At 43.9% G+C, this 21,951-nt stretch overlaps 1 protein-coding gene across 1 annotated transcript; it reads right to left on the reverse strand.

Annotated features, from left to right (window-relative positions):
- Window positions 1-1,983: 1,983 nt before the first annotated feature.
- On the reverse strand, window positions 1,984-12,375 carry xkr8.3 (XK related 8, tandem duplicate 3). Its single transcript, XM_066675794.1, has 3 exons — window positions 11,826-12,375; window positions 11,083-11,270; window positions 1,984-3,288 (listed from the first exon to the last, which is right to left on the reverse strand). The coding sequence occupies exons 1-3, from the start codon at window positions 12,158-12,160 to the stop codon at window positions 2,501-2,503; spliced, it is 1,311 nt and encodes a 436-aa protein (XP_066531891.1). The 5' UTR covers window positions 12,161-12,375; the 3' UTR covers window positions 1,984-2,500.
- Between the last annotated feature and the right edge of the window lie 9,576 nt (window positions 12,376-21,951).

Here is a 21,951-nt window from a genome sequence, read left to right on the forward strand (position 1 = left end):
TGCAATGAGGTACATTGTGAAAACAACAGGAAAAAAATCCAGCACATTGTGATACATCAAAAAACATGAATAAACTTCATTTTAAAAATGTAACAGTAATTGTAACATGTAATGTAAAATGTAACAGTTCATTAAAGCAGCTGTGTGTTAAAACATACTCAAATACTCCTCTATAATCAGACCCATCTGTAGTGGAAGGTTACCATAAACAATCATTAAAAAAATAGTCTCTTGGCATGAACCTCAGACACAGCAGAAGTCCTTGGCGTAAATTAATAATGAGTTATTTGACGGAGGACGGAGAAAACAAGTATTTGAATAATATGTAAATTGAAATATGAAAATAATTATATTTTTAATGCATTTGCATGTCAAGGTGATAGCTGATGAGCCAACTAACCCACAAACTGTGAAACAAGACCCCCACCCCCTGTGAGTTTTGTGTCAAATATAAAATTTGGGTGACAAAACGAGTCGTATTGATTCTGCTCCACTTTAGAATGGCCCTGCCCCCTCGTCTAAGTCTGTCCAATCACAGCGCTAGACCCGTGGTCATGTGAGCATGCGAAGACGGGGTTAAATGCCACAAAACGACACAACAAGTGTAGAGAAATCAAATACTTCAAAAGTGAGAGCGGAGGATGAAGAAAACTGAGTATAACCTGCTAAAATGGACTGAGGGGGTGAGCTGTGTGTGGCTCATTCTCATTTAAAGGAAAAGGCACTAGAGCTGTTTAGACAGTGGTAGAACACTGCAGTGGGGTTTGATCTTTGTGGGGTTTTGACCAAAGCAGGTTTCCTTGTGGAAAAAGGGGCATGTTACACAAAGTACAGAGAAACATGGTAAACTACCGTCTGTGGTAAATGACTTACTACAGATAGGGCTCATAGAGATTATGCTGAAAACTATTAGAATATCCCTTTAAAGCCGTAGCATTTAGTGTTTATTCTTCTTTGACACATTCCCTAAAGGCTATATAAATACAGAATAAGTTCTGTTAGATCTGGTAAAATTGAAAAAGCAGTTGAGAACAACCTCTCAAATGCTGTGCCCTGGGCTTGTGCCACAAAATACAAGACTAGGCCACGAAAAACTACGGTTCCAACTCGGTCAGTTTTCCTGATAATGATTAATCCTAGACTTGGACTTAATGACACCATCAGGTTGACAACAAACATGCTCTTCTGTAATGACTGTTGTGAAACAGTACAAATAGAATTTGGGTAAAATCCCCTTCAACTTGATGAGAATCTGTAGCACAAAACCGGTGGTGCTTTGATCATTTGGACATAATGTGTTTTTGGACTGTGGGAGAAATCCTGAGCATCTGGAGACACAGGGAGAACACACCACACTCCTCACAGACAGTCACCCGGAGGAAACCCACGCAGACACAGGGAGAACACACCACACTCCTCACAGACAGTCACCCGGAGGAAATCCACACAGGCACAGAGAGAACACACCACACTCCTCACAGACAGTCACCCGGAGGAAACCCACGCAGACACAGGGAGAACACACCACACTCCTCACAGACAGTCACCCGGAGGAAACACACGCAGACACAGGGAGAACACACCACACTCCTCACAGACAGTCACCCGGAGGAAACCCACGCAGACACAGAGAGAACACACCACACTCCTCACAGACAGTCACTCAGAGGAAACCCACGCAGACACAGAGAGAACACACCACACTCCTCACAGACAGTCACCCGGAGGAAACCCACGTAGACACAGGGAGAACACACCACACTCCTCACAGACAGTCACCCGGAGGAAACCCACGCAGGCACAGAGAGAACACACCACACTCCTCACAGACAGTCACTCAGAGGAAACCCATGCAGACACAGAGAGAACACACCACACTCCTCACAGACAGTCACCCGGAGGAAACCCACGTAGACACAGGGAGAACACACCACACTCCTCACAGACAGTCACCCGGAGGAAACCCACGCAGACACAGGGAGAACACACCACACTCCTCACAGACAGTCACCCGGAGGAAACACACGCAGACACAGGGAGAACACACCACACTCCTCACAGACAGTCACCCAGAGGAAACCCACGCAGACACAGAGAGAACACACCACACTCCTCACAGACAGTCACTCAGAGGAAACCCACGCAGACACAGAGAGAACACACCACACTCCTCACAGACAGGGACTGTTGTGCCACAATGCTTCTCATATACGAACAGCTGTCTCCTTTTACCTAAACCTGCTGTACAAAGTAAATATCACTCAAAATATTAAACACAACACAAAAACACATATTTTGGGTTTATGTTCCCCTCTTTTTTGTTGTGTGCTACAATTTCTCATTTGACTGAAGGAGACTTTACCTGAATCCTCTTTCTCTTCCCAGATGGAGTCAATTTGGACAGATATCATTCTGATTTGCTACATTTCTGGAACCAGCTCCTTTTTCTGTTACAGTATAAACCCCACCTGGACTGATGTGGATAACAGTTTGGCAGAAATTATGAAAACCAACACCTCGTGTTTAAACCATCATGATTTTTGTCTTGTTTCTCTGTTTTGGCCACGGGGTACACCGTTGTGCTGTAAAAGTTGTTGACATGTTTGGCCATCCTGTTGTTCACGACCTGGGGCCTGTGGCTCACGACCTTGGGCTGAGCGGAATCAGTTTGTAGTGAAGCAGTTTGAGCCACTCCTGCATCCATCTCATCCTCTCCACTTTTCCCAAGGCCCTCCAACTTCAAATGCTTGGGATGGAAGCAGCAATAATAAAGAGCTTTGACCAGGAGCCCCAGGAGGTACGAGAGGGGAATGAAGAGGAGGAAAAAGAAGTAGTAGGACTTGGTGCTCTCTGGGTCCCTGAGCCACCACCAGGTGAAGAGCAAGATCCCACTGTCTGTGATAATAAAGGAGTGATAAATAACACTCCTCCATCTGGTCTTACCTTCTGCCACATTAAACCAGCTGAAGTACCATATGGAACCTATGGTGGCCCTGTAGAGCCACTCCCCGACAGGACCTTCCATAAAGTCAGTGCCCTGCAACCAGGCCCACAGGACGAACACGAGCCAGAGGCACAGGTAGTGAGCAGCAATGTACTGGGGCAGGACGGAGGTGAAGAGAGCCACAGTGAGCACTCGGGGCGCGATGAGGAGCAGGTTCCAGAGGAAATAAACCATAGACGAGGGCCACGCCTGCTGGTTCGCGTTCGGCAGGAAGGAGCGAAGAGAGCGATGGTAATCCACCACCATCCACGCGATTGACGTCGTGGAGGCCATCGCACTCACATCTGCAAAGAGATAAAACAAAGACATCGTATTCTATTCTAATGATCTCTCACAGCACATTTCCTACCCGCCTCCAAATGTTACACAGTGCAGTTTCTGCAGTGACGAGCCCAGAGTGGCAACAACAGAGGCTTTATTCTGCCAATTGCAGCTCAGTGGAGCGTCATAGTCATTTTGAATCTGTAATTTTAAAGTAAAAATACTACCTAATGTTGCTTTAAATTGGTTTGTGTGGCCATAGTGTTGTTTGTATGCTAGAAGATGCATAATATGTGGTCAGTGCCATGGCTGAGAATTTGTGCTTTGAGTCATGGTTTATCCACTTTTTACAGTGAGTCCAGATCAGAGTGAGATATGATACACACTTGGAAATGAAGCCTGCAGCCACAGAACACACACAGATGGAGCATTTTTCTGTTTTTATTTCCCAGTTTTATTTTCAATTATAAAATCAATGGGTCATTTCCAGTTTCCATTTCAAATACATACAGAGATCCAGCTGGTGCTCTGGTCTTTTACCCAGCACACTATCTAAGACAATACAACACACTGCAAATGCCTGGTCCAGCTCTACTTTGCCACAATGGTTTATTTTAGTGTCTGTGTTCTTTTGGAGTTCTTGAGTTTGGCTACAGCCAGGAATTAACTTGCATGTCTCTTTAAAAAAGGGGTGGAACTAATTCCGAATAAGGTGTGCGAATGGGAACTGGACTGGTTTACACGGTGGTGGAAAAGGGCTATCAAACTTCCAGGGTTTTCCCATCACATGCCTAAGGAACCAGCCTTGTCCATTTGCGATGTGGGGCTTTCCAGGAGAGCTGGAGAGTCAAAGGGCTGGGCGGAGGAGACGAACAAACACAAATATCACATCTAATCCACTGTGGTGGCTTTAGATTGCACTTTAACTTCTACATCTTAAACTCCGATGACCAGAGAAGGGTTTAAATGGTTGTAAATGGTTACCTCACTGTAACACCCTCTGAGTAAGAACACCTGCCAAATGCTGCAAATGTAAATGACAGCTTCAAAATACACTCTCACGAATAACTACAGTATCATTTTACACTCAGGGTTCACACAAAGCCTCTCGGTTTTCATTTCAGCATTAAACACTAACACTGCACACAAAGAGCGGTTCAGTAACAACAATGTACTATAAGATTAGCTATAATTAATACCCATAGCACACAAGGTACTTCACAGATACGTATGTAGTGCTACAGCCTTGTTTATGTTAAGCCCGTTTCACATACGAACGATGGGGAAACTCCAGAGTATCAAGTCCAGATGAATCCCAGAACGTTCCTTTCACACATGTACAGCACAGCAGGAGATTTTTGTTAGGTGCGTTCTCATAGCTGTAAATGTTCTGCTTCATGTGTGGGGCAGCACTTGTAAAGCTCATGAAGGAGATACTCTGGGACATTAGCAGCTCTGTTCACAAATGCACTTACTATGACTTTGCCCACACTTTGTACTAGAGATGCACTAAATACTTGGAAACCAGGGTGGCGCCCCCTCCAGGGTGTGTTCCCACCTTGTGCCCAGTGATTCCGGGTAGGCTCCGGACCCACCGGGACCCTGAACCCGTTTGGCTGTTTCTGTACCCGTTTGGAAGCTGTTTTGATCGCTCGGGTTTTCCTGTTTACTCGTTTCCATTGTTATTTCTATATTTATATCTGTTTTTATAACCTACTAACCATCCATAGATCTATCTTTTAGATTGTCTCCGCAGGAATATTCATTACAGAGGCACTAAAACTGCCACCGGACCCTGGAGTAACGTTCTTGGTGTAAGTTACTAAAATTCACTAAAAGCGGTAAGTACCTGCAATTCCATGGCTACTACTGGCTGTTTTGCCTGCTCAGAGTGTGGCATGTTTAGTTTAACGCCCTTTTCCACCTCTAGCGATAAATATAGTGGTTGTATTTGTAGTAAGTGTCAGCTAGTTAGCTCTCTGGTGGATAAAGTGGACCAGCTAGAAGTGCGCATCCGGAGCTTATTATTGTTGAGGGATAAACAGCGAGATTCAGTGTTAGCAACTCCGGGTGCCTTAGGGAGAGTTAGCACCCCCACGACTCCGGCGTTAGAGCCCTCACAGCGGGGTGAATGGGTGACGTCTCGGCGTCATAGCCGGAAAGCGAAGGCTGATGCTAACGCTGAGGCCAAAGCTAGCCCACCGGGACACCACGCTCCTCCGATTCGCGTGTCAAACAGGTTTGCCCCACTCAGCGAAGCACCCGCTGAGGAGCCTGTTAAGAGTGCTCTGGTTATAGGAGACTCTATTGTTCGGCACGTGAAATTAGCTACTCCTTTAGGGGCGCCGGCAGTAACAGTTAGCTGTTTATCGGGAGCCAGAGCGCCGGATATTAGTGGCAACCTTAGACTGTTAGCTAATAGGAGATATTCGAGGGTAGTCATTCATGTAGGGGCCAATGATATTCGTCTGCGGCAGTCTGAGGTAACTAAGGGTAATATTACAGAGGTGATTAAACTGGCCCAGACGATGTCCGATGCCGTAATCTGCTCTGGCCCCATACCAATGCGGCGTGGCGACGAAGCTTACAGCAGACTTTGGGCGTTAAACTGCTGGATGTCCAAGTGGTGTTCCGAAAATCAAGTGGGCTTTATAGACAATTGGTTACGTTTTGAGGGCAAGCCTGGTCTTATAGGTAGGGATGGTATCCACCCCACGCGGGAGGGTGCTGCCTTACTTTCTTGCAGTATAGCACATAGTCTTTTAGTTAGTCAGCAGAGTAGTGTAGATAGCTGCTGACAATCCAGAGCCGGGACCAGGCCGCAGACAGACAGGCTAAACCGACCGTCTGCGAACTGTCTTGAGACGTCACCCAGGTTCAACTGTATTGAGACTGTGTCTTTCCCCCGAACTAAATGTAAAAGTAGAAAAACAAAATCAGCCTGTTTCAGCAACCTAATCAATATTAAATCATACACAACACCTAGCAGCAACACCTCAGAACTAAAATTTGGGTTACTCAACATAAGATCACTAAACTCAAAAGCACTCATCGTAAATGATATTATAAGTGATCATAAATTCAATGTTTTCTGTCTCACGGAAACGTGGGTTAAACCAAATGAATATTTAGCACTAAATGAAGCCACCCCCCTAGGCTATAATTATGCACATAGCCCAAGAATATCGGGCAAAGGAGGTGGAGTATGTGTAATTTACCAAAATACCCTAGAAATTAGTCTTAAACAATGTGACACCTTCTCTTCTTTTGAGGTTCTCTCCACTATTATTACAAATCCGGTCACAAAAAAGGACGCATTTTTATTATGCAACATTTACAGACCACCAGGGCCTTACTTAGAATTTCTGAAAGAATTCAGCGATTTTGCTACAAACCTAGCGGTGTGCAATCATAAAGTTATAATTGTAGGAGATTTCAATATCCATTTTGAGAAGGAAAGTGACCCACTAAAAAAGGCATTTACCTCAATCTTAGACTCTATTGGTATTACTCAAAATGTAACAGGGCCTACACACTACTGCAGCCACACTTTAGACTTAGTTCTGACACTAGGTCTTAACATTGACAAAATTAATATCTTACCGCAATCCTCAGCAATCTCCGATCATTACTTAATTTCATATGAGCTACGTTTTATCCATAATATATGTAAGAACCCTCGCTATTCTACAAGGCGTATAATAAAACCATCTACCGCCCTACAATTTATAGAAAACCTACCAGAACTATCGACCCCAGTTCCAACTCCATCAGACCCAATGGACCTAGATGTACTAACTGATTACCTAGAAAATACCTGTCGATCTACTTTAGAAAAGGTAGCACCACTTAAACATAAAAGTATAAGACAGAAAAAGCTCGCACCATGGTATAACGATAAGACCCGTACTTTAAAACAAACATTACGAAAACTAGAGCGGAAATGGCGATCAACCAAGCTTGAAGTGTTTCATTCTGCCTGGAAGGACAGCCTTATAGAATATAGAAATGCCCTCACTAAAGCTCGCTCAGCATATCTGGCCTCGCTGATCTCCAATAATAAAAATAATCCGAGAGCACTGTTTAGTGTGTTTTCTAGAATTACAAAAAATCAAGCAGGTTCTGAACAACTAATTCCAGCAACTCTCACCAGTAAAGATTTTATGGACTTTTTTAATAATAAAATTGAGAATATTAGACAACAAACTCTAGCCACAGGATCAAATCCATCCTGGCTGCCACCCGATGTGAATGAAATAAAACATAATATAACTGTAAAAGAAAGACTTGAAACCTTTTACCCACTCCCACAATTAGAACTAGAGAAGATTATCACCTCCGCAAACTGTACAACTTGCACACTTGACGCAATTCCCACAAAGTTGCTCAAAGAAGTACTACCAGCTATTATTGATCCTCTTTTAACTATAGTAAACTCATCGCTTAGTCTGGGCCATGTACCCAAAGCTTTTAAACTAGCAGTTATTTCTGTCTAAGATCTTAGAAAGAGCTGTGGCCCAACAACTTAGTTCATATCTACATAAGAATCATATATATGAAAAATTCCAATCTGGATTCAGGCAACATCATAGTACAGAGACAGCTCTAGTCAAGATAACAAATGATCTTCTTCTTGCCTCTGATCAAGGCCACGTATCCCTGTTGGTGCTTCTTGACCTAAGCGCAGCCTTCGATACAATAGACCACAATATTCTCATAGAAAGGTTAGAAAACATGGTTGGAATCACAGGGACAGCCCTATTATGGTTCAAATCTTACTTAACGGAACGTTATCAATTCGTAAAAGTAAACAATCTAACTTCAAATTATTCTAAAGTAAGATTTGGAATTCCACAAGGCTCTATTTTAGGACCATTATTATTTACATTATACATGTTACCGCTAGGCACAGTTATAAGAAACCATGACATTAACTTTCACTGTTACGCAGACGACACACAATTGTATATTTCAGCCAAGCCAGATGACAAACACAGATTAAAGAAAATAGAGGACTGTGTAAAAGACGTGAAAGGCTGGATGTTGCGTAACTTCCTCCTTCTAAACAGCAACAAAACAGAGGTCCTGCTTTTGGGTCCAAAAGTGACAAGAAATAAATTATCAGATTTAATTTTAAATCTCGCTGACTTTCCAGTTAAACCTGGTTCAGCAGCAAAAAATCTTGGTGTCATAATTGACCCGGATTTATCATTTGATCAACACATAGGTAGTATCACTAGGACAGCTTTTTTACATCTTCGCAATATTGCTAAGATTAGAAATGCCTTATCCCTCCAGGACGCAGAAACATTAGTACATGCCTTTATTACTTCAAGGCTTGACTACTGTAACGCACTACTGTCAGGATGCACCAGCAGCAATTTAAGAAAACTTCAACTAGTTCAAAATGCTGCAGCTAGGGTCCTCACTAAAACTAGAAAATTTGAACATATCAGCCCAGTTTTATCATCACTTCATTGGCTGCCTGTTAAATTCCGCATTGACTACAAAATTTTGTTATTAACATATAAAGCTCTACATGGGCTTGCTCCTGAATATCTTCAAGATACAATTTCCTATTATGAGCCTCCACGTTCACTCAGATCACAGAATACTGGATTTTTAAATGTTCCCAGAATTCAGAAGGCCTCAGCTGGGGGAAGAGCCTTTTCTTATAAAGCCCCCCAACTCTGGAATGATCTTCCAAAAAATGTTCGGGACTCAGACACAGTCGCAATCTTCAAATGTAGGCTAAAAACTCATTTGTTTAGTTTATCATTTGGTAGCTAATGCTCCCCCATAGATAAAGGCGGCAGATCCGGGGGGTGCATGGACACAGGGAATTATAGTAAACTGAGACGCTGGTGCTGTCGTCCCGCCGCTTCTCGCGATCACTCAGGTTTGTTGACGGTGGAGCGGAGGGATGCCAGTGTTTCAGGATGCTCCCGTGTCTGTGTGTCCTCCTGGTTCTCTCCTTTTAGTTAATGCTGTCATAGTCAGATCTGCCGGAGTCATTAGCCACACTCTGGAAATTTTTATATTTTCTACTTTACAAACACAAAACAGTTCAAAACTAATTCCATCCCTTTACATCTTTCCGAGTAAACGACTGCCCACCTGTCTGTCTGGACACTGATGGATGACTGTCGAGATCCTCCTCCACGCTTCAGACCAGCTGCCCACGCTCCAGCAACCACCAAGTGCCTTGAAGCTGTCCCTACACTGAAGTTCTCATGGACTACTAACTATCATCACCAGTAGATTGACCAGAGGAGGATGGGTCACCCCTTGTGAGCCTTGGTTCCTCCCAAGGTTTCTTCCTCAGCTGGGGGAGTTTTTCCTTGCCACTGTCGCCCCTGGCTTGCTCACTTGAGGGTTTTACATTTGTCTTTACATTTCATGTCAAATCTTGTCTTACTGGAATTCTGTGAAGCTGCTTTGTGACAACATCAGTTGTGAAAAGCGCTATATAAATAAATTTGATTTGATTTGATTTGATTTGATAAGGGTTACAGACAATGAATGAACAAATGTATATCTAATATTTCATTTGTTTTGGTTTCTGTCAAAAATGTTCATTTCTGTGTATCCCTAGTGTGTACAAGGGCACTAGAGGGATAAGGTTAGTGTGAGGTCCAGGACACAGATGTTACAGGTGTTTCTGTTCACACACACACACACAGCTCCTCCAGTTAAAGCCCAGAAAATATCAGGGTTAACGTTCATATGTGAAAGAGGCTTTAGTAACTAATATATTTAGACTGTGTGAAAAGTGTGTGTGTGTGTGTGTGTGTGTGTGCGTGTGTGTGTAATTGTCCACAGGTAAGTTGTAGTTAAATCAATGCCATCAGAAAACGGAACCTGCATTTTTGTCTTTTTGTTTATCACCAAAAGTATCTTTTGTTCAGACGACAAGGGCATGTTTGTGTAACATTTTTTTACAAAACCTTGCCCACAATTGAATGTCCTCAACTCCTCCAGTTCCTCAGTCCATGTTCCTCATATGAGCAACATTTGACAATGGCCTACAGCTTCTACAATATTTACATACACTTCTACCCTACAGAAAGATTCACCACATCCTCCTCACGATCACCGAGCAGCCGCTGGGTTCTGTTTAATAACACTGTTGTTCCCAACGGTCCCAGAAAGTCCCTCAATTTCTAGGACGCTAAAGAATGAGACGAAGGCCAACCCTTAAGGTGGGAAATGGAGGCACCTGAATGCAGCTGCTGCACCACTGTCTGAACAGCATTTTTAAGGTCAGGTTTGGAATTTGAGGTCAACGTGCCTCACCCCAAACAGTCTGACCAAACGAGCTGCAATTACAGTCTCACTGACGATTCAGAACCATGCTCTGTTATAGAAATCTCTATTCATAAGAGGATTAGGATCCCACCAGCCCACACACTGTGAAACAAGACCACACACTCGGCCTTAGTCGGAATCATGGGCTGAAACGAGCCGTTCCGATTCTGCTCCGCTTCTGACGTGACGTACAGATCGTCTCATTACGACCCTTGGCCTGCGTATAGATTCTCTGTGTAATATGCTATTGTTGGTGTGCGTGTGCCCCCTCCAGGGTGTGTTCCTGCCTTGCACCCAGTGGTGTATGTATAGTTCCTGTGTATTATGCAACAGTTGGAGTGTGTGTATGTGTAGAGTTGATAAGGAACATGCTATTTTTGGTGTGTGTGTGTGTGTCAAAGTGTATTGCATGTTGGGCCTTAATAACCACATTTTATTGGATGTATTCCCAGCTGAGGAACGGCAGTGAGGAACTCTGAGAGACTGGGGGCCGGCGGGGTTTTACTCACACTGGATGGTCCTGGCGTGGTTGGTGTGGAGCATGATGTAGATCATGAGGGAGAGCTGAGGAGCGCTCTCACAGAAAGTTTCGATGAGTCTCAGCAGGCTGAGATCGTGGGTCAGATACACGGCGTACTCCGAGCCTCCGTCTCCTCTCCACCACACGCAGAAACCCAGCCAGATCGCTGAGATGTGTCTGTGGAACAAGATCCAAGGGATACGAGGTTTAATCTCAAACACATAGGAACACTGCCCAACACTCTCCTGCTGTAGAGACACTATAAACACTCTACACCACTTTATTTATCAGCACAGTAACATCAAACATTCACACTTATATGTGGAGGTGAGGATAAGCCAAAACCATCCTCTCGAAAACAGTGGAAGCTGCAGTAATGTCCAACACATGGGAATAGTCCATCACACACAAATATCCAGCCATCCGCAACCTGACGGTCTGGAGGTTGACCAACACACACTGTGCAGCAACTGTCTACTGAGCTACTGTCTCTGACTTTACATCTACAAGGTGGACAAACGAGCTAGGAGTGTCTAACAGAGTGGACACTGTGTTTAAAAACTCCAGCAGCAACTGCTTTGTCTGATCCATACTCCATGGGGGTCCTGCGGTGGTCATGGGCATTGAAGCAAAGCACGTTTACAGAGCACCAGATGGACTTCACGTGTTAATGGACAGTGAGTGTAGAAGCAAAGATGTGTCTTTAATGTTATGGCTGATCTGTGCGGTTACCTGAGGAAGAAGCCAAGCTGAAATACATGAAGGAAGGCGGTGAGTGTGGCTCTTTTCGGGTCGCCACACAGAAGGACTCTCCGGCCTTCCGTCTGGGAGTCGTAGTCCTTCAGCTGGCTGTCGTGTTTAATCCAGGACCAGCTGAACATCTGGACAATAACCGAGGAGAAGAGCATGAACCCGAGCAGAGCCGAGAACCAGAACAGTTCTCCGTGTATATAAAACTCCCGGGCGACCCACACGTCCGAGCCCACGTCGAACAAAAACGTACAAACCCCGACTACAGCGAAGACAAAGTCTAGCCAAGAATATCTGCCCAAGCAGGGACACTCCATGTCCACCTTAAATTAACGTAAACTCATATATACATCTTTGTAAACTGACAAAAATACCGCGTAAACTCAGCTGCCCCCTCCAAACTTTCAGCGCCGAGCTGCTCAGGGGGGTCTTACACAACAAATAACGGCTGAGGGATTCCCCTAAACTCCCTTAAAGCTCGCAAACAACGCTTTCCTAACATCTTTAACGGATCCATTACGGTGTTCCCTCAACTTTATTCCACCCGGAGGGCGCGTCTACAAGGACTTCCTACTGCACTGTCTCACTGGTTGTGCACTAGAGTGGAACTCTGCCCTGAAAGGCGGCTGTGGTGCACTACGTAGGGAACAAGGGCGAATTTGGAACGCGCCCATAAACAGAGCGCGACTTCGCCTCAGTTACCAAACCGTTATGAAGGTGCAGTAAAGAAGTACCTAGCCCTGCTAGAAACAAGCTCTTCTCTTAATTTAAATACATTTTAAAGCGTATAAAGCACTGCCAAGACATCGAGAGCAAAAGTTACACACAAACAACAGTAATCTCAGATAAATAACGTACCTTAAATGAGCTAGTCACGGTGGGAGGGGTGGGCAATACGACCCTAAAATAATATCACGATATTTCAGGGAATTTGGCAATATTAATGGCGATATGAAAAAACACTGGTTTTATTTATTTTTTTATTAATGTCAAGAACATACTACTGCAACAAAGTATATGTTAAACATTTATTATAGAATAAATATAAACAGATATTTAAATGAAAACAGGGTGCTTCTGCATGAGGTGGGGAAACGCATTAGACAAGTTTCTCCATTTTGTTGTTACAGGCTTCTTTTATATCTTTCAGCTATCATCCGTAAGTCCAATCCATCAACCTGTCAGCTGGACCCGCTCCCCGCAGTTCTGGTTAAAATCTGTCTCCCTTCCTTAGTCCCTCTCATTTCTGCCATAATTCAGTCCTCTCTTTTCACTGGAACTGTTTACATCTAAAGTCTTTTCTTTGTGGGTCTTAGAGGCTAAGCCAGTAAATGGCCAGGGATTATCAGGGGAATTGAAATGCAATATTGTAGTTTTAACAGCAGATGGCAGCACTGGTACATACAAATATTTACACAGCGTGTGCTGCAACGGACTATGACAGATCATACACCGATTACCCATAACATTAAAACTTTCCCCTTGTTTCTACACTCACTGTGCATTCTCTCAGCTCCACTGACCATGCAGGGGCACTTTGTAGTTCTACTATTAAAGACTGTAGTCCATCCGTTGCTCTGCATACTTTGTGACCCCACTTTCACCCTGTTCTTCAATGTTCAGGACCACCACAGGACGCCCACAGAGCAGGTGTGATGTGGTGGTGGATCATCCTCAGCGCTGCAGTGACACTGACGTGGTGGTGGTGTGTTAGTGTGTGTTGTGCTGGTGTAGAGTGGATCAGACACAGCAGTGCTGCTGGAGTTTTTAAACCCTGTGTCCACTCTCTGTCCACTCTGTGAGACACTCCTCCCTCGTTGGTCCACCTTGTAGATGTAGAGTCCTCTAGTCCAGCAGTGACACTGAGGGCTTTATAACTCTAGCACCACTGCTGTGTCTGATCCACTGATACCAGTGCGGCCTGATGAGGTACAAATACATAACTATTCCAACATACATGTCCTTTTAAGGCAATAATTCACTACTTTTGATTTATTTATAGCTTCCAAATGTCATTATTTTGAAAATGTAGACTCTTTTCACTTTTAAAGGCAAAAAAAGTAAAAACAATAAAATCATATTCGTGTGGCTTTGTGACTGAGTAACAGCGCTGGCGCTATTCACGAAAGCCGCCCCTCGCTCACGTTTAGTTTAAGGACGTTAGACGTTACGGTCAATTCGTAGCGTAGCGGCGTCGTGAGGAGGTGTAGGAACCGAGAGCTCGGACACGGAGGCAGAATGGGTGAGTTTTGCACATTACAACTCGTTAAAATACAGGAAAGAGACGTTTTATAGCATTTATTATGACACAAATAAGATGTCAAGTGTCTTATTCATCGACTGTATACGTTTTAAAACGTAATACGTGGCTTAAAAGTGAGAAAAGAGGAGGGTTTCCTGTGCGGGTGTGTTTTTCTCCCGTATCAAAGCCATATCAACGCTGGTTAACGAAACGTTAAATAGGTGACTTTGAATTGAAGCGTATTTTCTGAGTTAATTTGTATAGATTTAGCCAAAGTTGAGATTGAGCTGAGCCGTATTCGCTGCCGTTGAACATTTGTTCGTTTGTGGTAACGACGAGGCTGAAGTTGGCTTCCTATTCGCCTTGCTTTTAAATTCCATTTTTCGTTCCACCTTAAATGCAGCAGTTAACGGTGCCTTCTGCTGTGCCACTTAAGGTGGAACGGACCATTCTTTTTTTTTTTTACTCGCTCTACGCAATAAAATACCTGTTTTTTTAAGATAATGCGTTTATACGTTAGAATTTTTCTAACCGTGAATGTTATTTAAATTAAATAAAGTATAATATAGTTTCCTTTCAGTGCTGGACATGTCACAACTCTGAAAAAGAAAGGAAATGTAGTAAAAAGAGTTGGGAACTTGTGAAGGGTTTAATGTCTGTAAACTCTCCTCAGATATAAACAATGGCAGGATTTTGGTTCACAAAAGTTTTGAGAAGGTTGAACTTTGTTAAAAATCCATCTGTGGTGGAGAGAGACTTGCTGGGTGTTATGAGGCAAAATAGTCCCCCTGAAAAAACAGATTTTGCGTGATTTTCCAGTATTTCCCTCTTCATTAATCTTTATATAAGTGTTTAGTCAAGTGGCTTTTACTGTGTGGTTTTGAAAAGGAAATAGCACAAGATGTTGGAAACATGGAGACGCCTGGTTCCATTCAGCACCACTGTCAGGAGCTCTGTTTTCTCTAAAATGAAACATTCAGCCTGCAAAGCCTTTCCGACCTCCCTTTACAGAGACCCAGCAGAAATACGTGACAGTCTCTGTCTGAGGCTGATGATGAAACCTCCTGACGTAAACAGGGCTGATTCGGTTTCGTTTTTGATGATCGATAGAATCAGATAGAGATCAAAACTGTGCCAACACCTGCTTAATCGCTGCTTCTGCTATTTCAGGGCTTCACCTGTAGCAGGTTCACCACGAGCTAGATTAGTTAAGTCATCTGTCCCAACCTGTTAACCCAGATTGACCAAATGTGGAGTGTCACAGATACCCAACTGGTTTACATCCAGTAACTAAGATGTAAAAGATGTATCTGTGCTACAGTTCTCTGCCAGAGAGACTTAACTATCATAAAGAATGCAGAATAGCTGTGCTTTCCCAAGCCTGCGGTTATCTTTAGAGATGGGGTTTTGACATGTCACCAGCTGCGTTTCAGAGCGGTGGGAGCTGTGCGAGTGGAAAACGAACCAGGGACTAAACAGACAGAGTTGAATAGAGTAGGTACCGTGCAGTGGGAAAGCGCCATAGGTGTGGTTTGATGTGAAATGTGACGTATGAGAGTTGTCCCCACTGGTTCTAATAGGAACCAGAAGTCTGAAATAGTAGTTGATGGACAGATGACAGCTCAAGCAGGAACACCACACGACACCGATGTGAATCCTTGGGCAATACTCCTTACCTTGCGTTTGCCTTCGCCTGCAGTTAGTGAGTTAATACACCAGTGGCACTATTACATTATGCAAATGAAAGTAGTCATGGATGTAAGTTTGTTATCAGTAAGTATCTGTTTTGAACGGCGCGGGGGAGCAGCTGGTGGTCTCTCCATCACGCACCTCCAAGGTCAAGGGGTTCACGGTTTGAACGCCACCTCGGGTCACTGTCAGTGAGGAGTGCGGAGTGTTCTCTCTGTGTCTGTGTGGGTGTCCTCTGGGTGGTCTACTTTTCTCTCACAGTCGAGGCGAATTGGCTGTGTTTGACTCTCTAAAGGTGTGTGTGTGTTGCCTGGGATTGACTAGTGTGTGTTTTCCTGGCTTGTGCTCAGTTATTTCAGGTCTGACACCCACCACAACCATGAACAGGATGAAAATGAGCGAACACATAAATGAAGGAATTAAATTATCAATCATTGTTTGGCGCAGTTTCAAAATGCCTACTCATACAATACTATCTGAGTTACTCAGAGCCAAGAACTGCGGAAACGTCCACTGCTGTACTTTCCGTGACCGGGTTTGAGAAAGAGGGCTGTAGGTTAATCACGTCACACTCTGGGACAGAGGGAACAAGACACTACTGCAGGAGGAGAGCTGCCAGAACACCCCAGTCTCTGTCTGGTTTGATGGTGAACGCAGTATAAAAGCTGTGGTTGTGTTGCTCGTTGAAACATCTCTGGTATTTATCAGCGGTGAGGGGAAAGTGTAATAAATAGACATCCCATTTTCCTCTAAGCTTGTTTGATATGACTCTTGGTGACTGTGTGTACTGCCGCAGGGTGCACTGGACTTAAATAACAGTTCCTGAAGTAGAGAGCACTGTTTTCGTCTTCAGCCACTGCCATATGGCAATATACACTCCTCCAGTTACAATAATGTTTCTGTTGCGGTCCTGTAATCCCAATACTGCTGCCATTTATATGGTGTAGACATTTCGTGATGAATAATGGAGCAGTAGAAAAGTCCAAAATGATTATTCCTAGAATGTAGGTCTGGGCAATGGTTTGAAATCGACATTCAGAAGTAATCAGTGTAATCCAGGCCTGATTGGTTTTATTGATTTTAATTTTAATTGTGTTCATTCTTATATATTCTGTTAATATGTAAACACTGTGTGTTCATCTATTGTCCCATTTACAATCGCTCTACAGCGCTGTAGTCACATGATTCCACACCATCCAATCTGCCACATGGAGGAGAACCTACACACAGAGACCAGCCGAGCGACTCGAGCAGCTTGTAGCGGAGAACAAGCTTTTGCAAAGTTTTGACTTTTTAATGAAGACGCCACTGAACTTAAAGCAATCAAACGTAAACAACAAGTTTAATCCCACCGTCTGTTTCAACACGTGAAGCACACCGAATCACACACTGAATATGAAGAGTGCACGGCTCAAAAAGCAACATTAGAATAAACTATCCCAGCTTTAAAACTTGAGTGTATTTACAGTACGAGCCGTGCCAGTGAACTCTGAGGTAAAATACAAAAACAACTTAATGGTTCATTATCGTAATCAAGGTAAAATGTTATTTTAATCAGGATAATGATTCGAGGTCATGTCGCTCAGCACTATTTGAATTCCAACCTCACTACACTGCAGTACAGTAGTGTTTTGATGGAAGCGGGACTTTTCCGGGACTTGTGTAACGCTGTCAGAGATAAGAGACTTCATTAGGAGCGTTCTGGCAGGAGAAACTGTATGAAATTCATCTGCTAAATTAGGACATGGCATATACAAGCCAAGTGACTTGGATCATTTCCTTTTGCCTCTGTTTTGGACGGAGGACAGCTCCCCCGCTGTGTGCGCTCGTGAGCTGCTGTAGGACTTTCTGTTTTGTTGCTTTGTGTTGTTTCTGACCCTAAGCTTTATCCATGCATTGAATCAGGCGTTTTATGACTTTGGCTGCAGCCTCAGACGGCACCCGAAGCTCTTCTTGCTTCTGCCCCTGTGGACTGTGTACGATGTGATGTGATTAAATGGAGTAAATTGATTGTATTCCTCCGGTGGAGACTGAAAAAGCAGATAGCGCTGCAGCAAACTGCTTACAACCGTGGAGTGATCGGAAGGAAAAGAAATTGTGTTTGGAAGGAAGAAAAGGACTCTGTTTAGGTCGTATTTGGCTTATTAAACATAATGGGGAAAGTTCAAGGAAACAAATGGAGCCGACCAACCCTCAGACTGTGAAACAATGCCACCTATTCAGTTTTGGATGCTGTTTAAATCAGAAAACATGGGACTAAATGAGCTGGTCTGATTCTGCTCTGCTTTTCACGTCTAATTCAGAGCCTTAAGAATTGCCCTGCCCCCTTGTCTGAGTCGGTCCAATCAAAATCACTCATATTTTTAAGGACTGTTGGACAGTACTGAAATCAGTGTTCTCCCTGTGCCCACGTGGGTTTCCTCTGGGTGCTCCGGTTCCCACCCACAGTCCAAAAACACACGTTAGTAGGTGGATTGGTGACTTAAAAGTGTCCATAGGTGTGAGTGTGTGAGTTACGTAGTGCCTTTTCTGCAGTGCTGAGCCCAAAGTAGCAATGACAAAGGCTCTATTCTCCATATTACAGGTCGGTAAACATCACAATTATTTTGAAACTCATTTTTAAAGTGAAAATATTGCATAGTGTTCCTATTTCACTTATTTCTGAACTTTTCTGTTCCTTCAGCACCAGTTACTGAAATGTTCTCTCTCTCAGAAACGGGTTTTTATCGTCGGTGTGAGCTGTCGGGCTGTGTTTAAATTCACTCGACCTCTGTGCTCACAGATATAAGGCTCAGCGCAGACTGTCAGAGCACCCCCTCCCCCTGGTAACACGTATACCGAGATCATATTTTGAGACGGTATTACGGTATGAAAGACATGGATGCTGCCCGTCTCTACTCGGCAGACTGGAGAAAGTGTGTTTTCTGTGGGTTTTATTGTTGGAGCAGTTCTGACACAGGGCTCTCAGCTGAGGTCATGGGAAGGGTCGTCATCTCCGGCCAGAAATGCGCTGAAAAACAGCGTCCAAATATGTGTCACTGCTGAAAAAATAAAAAGAACTGGAAGGAGGAATGTTGTCTCATTTTGATGTTTTCACACAAAACATAGCTCTCTCTCTCTCTCTCTCTCTCTCTCTCTCTCTTGCTCTCTCATATTCACTCCTCTCTTACTCACGCTCTGTCCCCTCTCTTCTCACACATCTCTTTTTCTTGTCTCTATCTCTCCTCTGGTTTTATGTCTCTCTCTGTCTCTGTCTCTGTGTTTCGCTCCTGTTTCCTAATTGTTTTTCTGGTTTTCTCTCATCTTACACCTTTCTAACATACTTCTTTCTCTTTCTTTTCTCACTTTGCTTCTCTCCTTTCTGTTGTTCTCACATTTTCTCTGTAATCTCATGCTCATTTGATATCTCTTCCCAGCTCCCTCCATCCTGCCTTTCATTTTCTCTCTATTGCTTTTTAACTCCACAAAAGTTCTCTCTCTCTCTACATCTATCTCTCTCGCTCTACCTCTATCTCTCTCTCTAACTCTCTCACTCCCTCTCTCTCTCTCTCTCTCTCTCTCTCTCTCGCTCCCTCTCTCTATCTCTCTCTCTCTCTGAGACAACTCATTTTTTCCGACTGTTAAACCACAGGCCCCTCCCTCTTCTCAGGTCTGAGTGCTGTGGTCAGGTGAACTCAGGTTAAGGCTCAGTCGCTGTGTGAAGTGATGATCTCTGTCCTAGATGTGGGTTCCTCTCACTCCAGGGCTGAACGAGGTGGACAGAGGTCTGTCTTGAGATTTGCGATGAATGAATCCATTTTGGAGCGTGACTAATACAGGTTTAGATGCTCAAAATCAACAATGTGTATTTTACAGAAGAAATATCGCAATTAAAATTCACTGACACTCAGGATTATGATTTCAGTCCGAGGAACAAAACGGTGTCTATGATGTGGATTTGCTTCCTGAGTCTGAAAGCGTGGGATTAAAGGAGTCGTTCTGATTCTGCTCCACTTCTGACATCAAGTGCTGACTTTAGAATTGCCCCGACCCCTTGTCTGAGTCTGGCCAATCACAGAGCTGGACCCGTGTTTATGTGAGAGCGCAAAGACGAGGTTGAAGGGTGATTTAAGAAAAAAGAATTAAAGAGAAATAAGTGGAAAAAGGTGAACAGGGCTGTTTAGACAGGGAGAGAACACTGCTGCGGGGTTTGGTCCTTGTGGGGTTTTGACAAAAGCAGATGTTTCTTTAAGACGCGTGTTCGCTTGGGGAAGGGGGAGAATAAGTTCTGCGTTCTGTTGTGAGGCAGTGTCAGTGCAAGAGGCTGAGGGTGAACCTCACTGAGGAACTTTTTAAACTGGCTAATTTCCTCTTGTATTTTCACTGAAGAATGATGAGAGACAGACACAGAGCAAGAGAGATAGTGAGAGATAGAGAGACTGAGAGACAGAGAGTTTGAGTTACTAAACTATTCTTAATTATGCAAAACTGTCTTCCCTTTCTCTTCTTTGTGTGCGTGTGGTTTCTTTTAACACCTGTCCTGCAGAGGAGTAAACAGGTCGATAACACTGGCAGGAAGTAGTATCTGCAGTTTCCTCACTGGCTTCACAACTGTCTTTTTGCTTTTGAAAACCTGTCTGTGTCCCTGTCCCTGATATAAACTCAGCTGTGAATCTCACTGTCGACCCTTTGTAAAAGTGCTGTCTCACACAGTGAGAAATGTTTTGGACAGTCTGCAGAAAACATCTTAACTTCTGCTCTCACAGCAGTGTGTGTGGGTGTGGGTGTGGGTGTGTGTGTGTGTGTGTGCAACCCGACAGCTACAGCATCCATCTGGAAAAAAAAAAAAAAAAGAAAAGGCACCCGGCCTTACCCTGCATAGCTTCCACATCTGCTGAAGTGGCACGTCAGTCAAATGTGATTTCTGAGAAGCAGCGCTGGGCGATTTGACTAAAAAAACATCCCACAAATGAGCCAGGGACAAGAGACGAGGAAACGTGGGCCGGGGTGAAATTTAGAAATGTATCAATAATGATAAAATCCTCATTTTAAAGCCGATAACTCGCTGGTGATGAGGCAGGACCCTACCATATCTCAGCACTTCACGAAAGATACCACAGAAAACCAGAACAATCCCAACTGACTGGGTGCTCTTATTTCACAGATCCCCAAATAAATGTGGACTGGACAGTGGCGTATTCCTCCTTATGTATGTTTAAGGCATGCTTTCTTATGTAGAAACACAGCATCATGCAGCATCATTGGAGCTCACAATGCTTGGAGGAGAACACTAATTAACTAAGGGGTGTTAAGACAAGTGGAGAATGCTGCTGTGGTATTTTGACCTAAGCAGGTCATACAGCCCTTTCCACCAACATGGGTCCAGTTCAGTTCCCGTTCGCAGAACCTAATTCCGAACCTTTCACCATGTTTCAGTCAACAAATTGAAACCATATGTTTCTGAACCAGAAAAGAAGTAGTAGGTAATTCAGTGCGAAACCCTAACAGCGACCTCAGCGTGTATCGAGATAAAGAAGCTCCAGAAAGAGCTCAGAACCTCAAATACAGTGTTATGGTGTCGGAGAGCAGGACATGTCATCGGCAGTGTGATTGAAAAACAGGGGAATGCTGCTTTCGTGTGCTTCTGGGTCTGTGTTCTGTGCAACATTAGGCACGTAGGCTCAGCAGGATAACTCAGAACTCTGCATCGTTTCCACATGTTTACCATGTATCACTCTGATCTGACCGCACTGTACACAGTGGATAACCCATGACTCTATCAGTTTATCTCTGGCTTTGGCACTGAATCCAGCCACAGCGACCGATGGGAACGCAGAGGGCCCGGTTTGTTTGGTGGAAAAGGGTACCAGATGTTTCGCTAAGACCCGGGAACTGTGTTTGCTTGTAGAAAAGAGGTAGAATACAACAGATGGATAGTTTACTCTCTTTAACATTGCTGGGAAAACTGTGCTCAAATATTACATACGACTAACTCCCCTTTATTTTATGATGTCAGCTGTCAGACCTACGCTCCACTGAGACAACTATATTCCTAATGAAAGTACAGGAGCAGTCCTGATGGCCAGTAGCTGCGAGTCCTACTTTGCCTTCTGACTCTTTGAGCCTTGAACACGTGAGGGTGTCGGCAGAAGCTTTTTCTCCTGAGTTTGGTCGACGTTAGAGGATGAGCTGTCAGCC

The sequence above is a fragment of the Hoplias malabaricus genome, chromosome 6 (assembly GCF_029633855.1).
Source record: "Hoplias malabaricus isolate fHopMal1 chromosome 6, fHopMal1.hap1, whole genome shotgun sequence".
Taxonomy (NCBI): Eukaryota; Metazoa; Chordata; class Actinopteri; order Characiformes; family Erythrinidae; genus Hoplias; species Hoplias malabaricus.